General features: G+C 34.9%; 1 protein-coding gene across 1 annotated transcript in view; it reads right to left on the minus strand.

The window, feature by feature from the left end:
- Positions 1–1,387: 1,387 nt before the first annotated feature.
- Positions 1,388–2,962, minus strand: part of LOC107742416 (male-specific lethal 3 homolog) — a 12,372-nt gene continuing 10,797 nt past the window's right edge. The window contains exon 6 of the mRNA XM_016555354.1: positions 1,388–1,495. Coding sequence (XP_016410840.1) covers positions 1,388–1,495 — 108 coding nt within the window. The remainder of the gene's footprint in view (positions 1,496–2,962) is intronic.

Genomic DNA, 2,962 nt, shown 5'->3' on the forward strand with positions numbered 1-2,962 from the left:
TTCTGTGCCATCTCTCTAGTACAAATTTATTTCTTAAATACTGATTTCATTTGATTGGTAACTTATTCTTATTCTACTTGTTTTTATTCTGTTGTTTTAATTAGAAATGTTAAAAAGCTTATAAATATATATTTTTGAATTTGACATAAAAGATGACATGCTTTTAATAAAGTTAGATAAATGCCATTACAAAGGTAAAAACAAAATTCCCTATAAATCACTTTAAGGAGTCAAATATCACCTCGTAATGGTAAGGTTAATTTTTTATCAGAATTTTTGATTACTAATTAGAAGGTGCTCCTAAATTTTTGACCGTGCTCCTAAATTTTTTAAATTAGGAGCACAAGCGCTCCTAAAAAGAAAAGTAAACGTAGAGCCCTGTAGTCCATATCATGTTTTGATTTAAGTGTACTTACCTACTTTTGATTTATCCATACTAAAATATACAGTAAAATCCATTTTTATGACTGGATTTCGCGATTTTGTCTGCGTTTTCCACATCGTGGAAATCATAGGGCCCTATAATTATCTGATTACTCTATTAATCGTCAGAACAATCGACAGATTACTCTATTCCCAAAATAATCGTTAGTGTCAGCCCTACTTCTATGATACGAAATTCATGTAAACAGTCAGTTATGTTTTCAGAACAGGACAAAACCTCGATACGTCGAAATAGATCTGTGCATTAGCGTGAATGCAGCCTTGTATAGCTGCCACTGTCTATGATCTCATCAGCAATAATCAAAAAGCAATATGCTGAGGAAAAAAGAAAAACCCAACTATGATTGTCTGTAAACTTTTGGATATTTATAGCAATCTCAGATACTGAAAGTACTTTTTGTTTATCAGTTGCAATTGTCTTTTTCCCCCTTTAATTTTTTTTATATTTGCTTGTATGTTTTGAAGTTATATTTATTTGGTTAAGTTCTTAATTGTTTAATAAGTAGCCTTTTAAAAGTAATTATTTATAAATTATAAAAAAGTAATAATTTTTAAAAGTAGCCTGCTTTTATGATTTAATAAAGATGCACAAAATAAATTTGATATAATCGTGATGCATTGTGATATCGAATCAAATCGTTGACATGATAATCGTAATCGAATCGTGAAACCAGAGTCGATTCACACCCCTAAATTATTACATGGCTACTTGCCACATACATAAACAAATACAAAATATTGATTTGAATTGATTTTAGCTCTTTAAAAACAAAGATTCTGCATAGAAAATACATACAAACAGCTTTGAGCCTAGACTTCAGACAAAACGAATATTTAAGGCATAATATGCAGCACAGCCTTTCACCACATAAACACGAGGACATAAAATGTTACTTCAAAAAAATGCATTTTAAAACCATACCTGTTTATTATCTTAAATCCATTACAGCAGGGCTCCAAGACTGCGACCATTTTTTCTGCTGGTGCGAGTAAATTTTGTGAGCAGTCGCACTGGCGTGACCACCGCGTTCTTCAACTCGAGTTGCAATTTCTGTTGCATATGAGAAACATCAAACGGCAAATGAAACAAAATCCCGCTACTCGTTTGAGCTGCGCAACGCGGACCGTTTATCAGCTCAGACCACGACGCAAACAAACTGGTCCGAGCTCAGAACAGCTTTACTCGGGAACCAAAGTTAATTTCGCGACACTGTTACTGCACAGTGCTGTGAGATCCAGTAAGAAGTGTTTGAATTCGCCGCAGAATGAGTAAAGATTGCTGTGAGATCTAGTGAGAAGCATTCAAATTCTGCACAGAAATCGGTTATAAACAGATCAAACGGCGCTGATGTAGAAAACCAGAAGCATTAACGCTAACTTTAACCATGGTGTTGTGGCAGAAATAGTCGAATGTTATTACATTATTCATTTCAGGTTTGTACAGCCTTTTGAGAGAGAAATTCAAGCAATTTTCAATGACTGACAAGCATTTCACACAACTGTTTCCAGCACTTTAAAGCTCCTAAATTTGAATGTTATTTTCAATGGGAAGACCAAAATATACTGTGGTGAACAAACACTTATGTAAAATTAAAAAATACACCAAATCACCATTATAACCTGTAGATAGCAGCAGAGGAGCACTTATAAGCTTATTAGTCATTCATTTATACTTTTTCATTGATATTTTGAAATTATCATTTAAGTTGTTGGTCAGTTTCATATAAGACTAAATGGTACATTTATTAAGAGTACAATATATACCTTTTCTACATAAAAATTAGATTTTCCACGTTACTGTTGCTAAACCTGACCTGATGAAAAGAGATGGTCTTTATCCCTCCTGGGGTCGTGCCGCTCTCCTGTCTAGAAATATGGCACATAGGCTTAGAGTTTGTACTTGACTAACTGGGGCCCAGGTCAGGAAGCAGACAGACTGGCTAAACCGACCGTCTGCTAGTCGCCTCACATCACAGAAATCAGTTCATTCTCAGCACATAGAGATTCTTTCACCTAGATATCATACTATAGAGACTGTGTCTGTTCCCCGAACTAGAAAATACAAAAAAAACGTCCAAACCAATTTAAGAGTAACAATTTACTTGATGTTCAACAAATAAAAAATGTATATAATACAGAGAAACAATTTATAAAGCTTGGCTTATTGAATATCAGTTCCCTATCAACGAAAGGGCTTTTTGTAAATGATATGATCACTGATCATTGCCTAGATGTGCTCTGTTTGACAGAAACCTGGCTAAAACCAGGTATTTTAAACAAGTCTACCCCACAAGATTACTGTTATAAACATGAGCCGCGTCCAAAAGGTAAAGGGGGAGGTGTTGCTTCAATTTGGCAGCAACTGGCGAAATCTTCCAACTGAACCATAGCTAAGGTTTATCCAAAAAAGTCGTTAGGTTTGTCAGTATGAATATTCCATGGAAAAAAGCCGCTAAAAGGGTCTGAAAGTTGCTCAATCTAGCGCTCGTGTGTGTGTGTGAGACGCGGGAGCTGATGG

This window comes from Sinocyclocheilus rhinocerous, unplaced genomic scaffold, assembly GCF_001515625.1.
Source record: "Sinocyclocheilus rhinocerous isolate Xijiao unplaced genomic scaffold, SAMN03320098_v1.1 scaffold1248, whole genome shotgun sequence".
Classification (NCBI taxonomy): Eukaryota; Metazoa; Chordata; class Actinopteri; order Cypriniformes; family Cyprinidae; genus Sinocyclocheilus; species Sinocyclocheilus rhinocerous.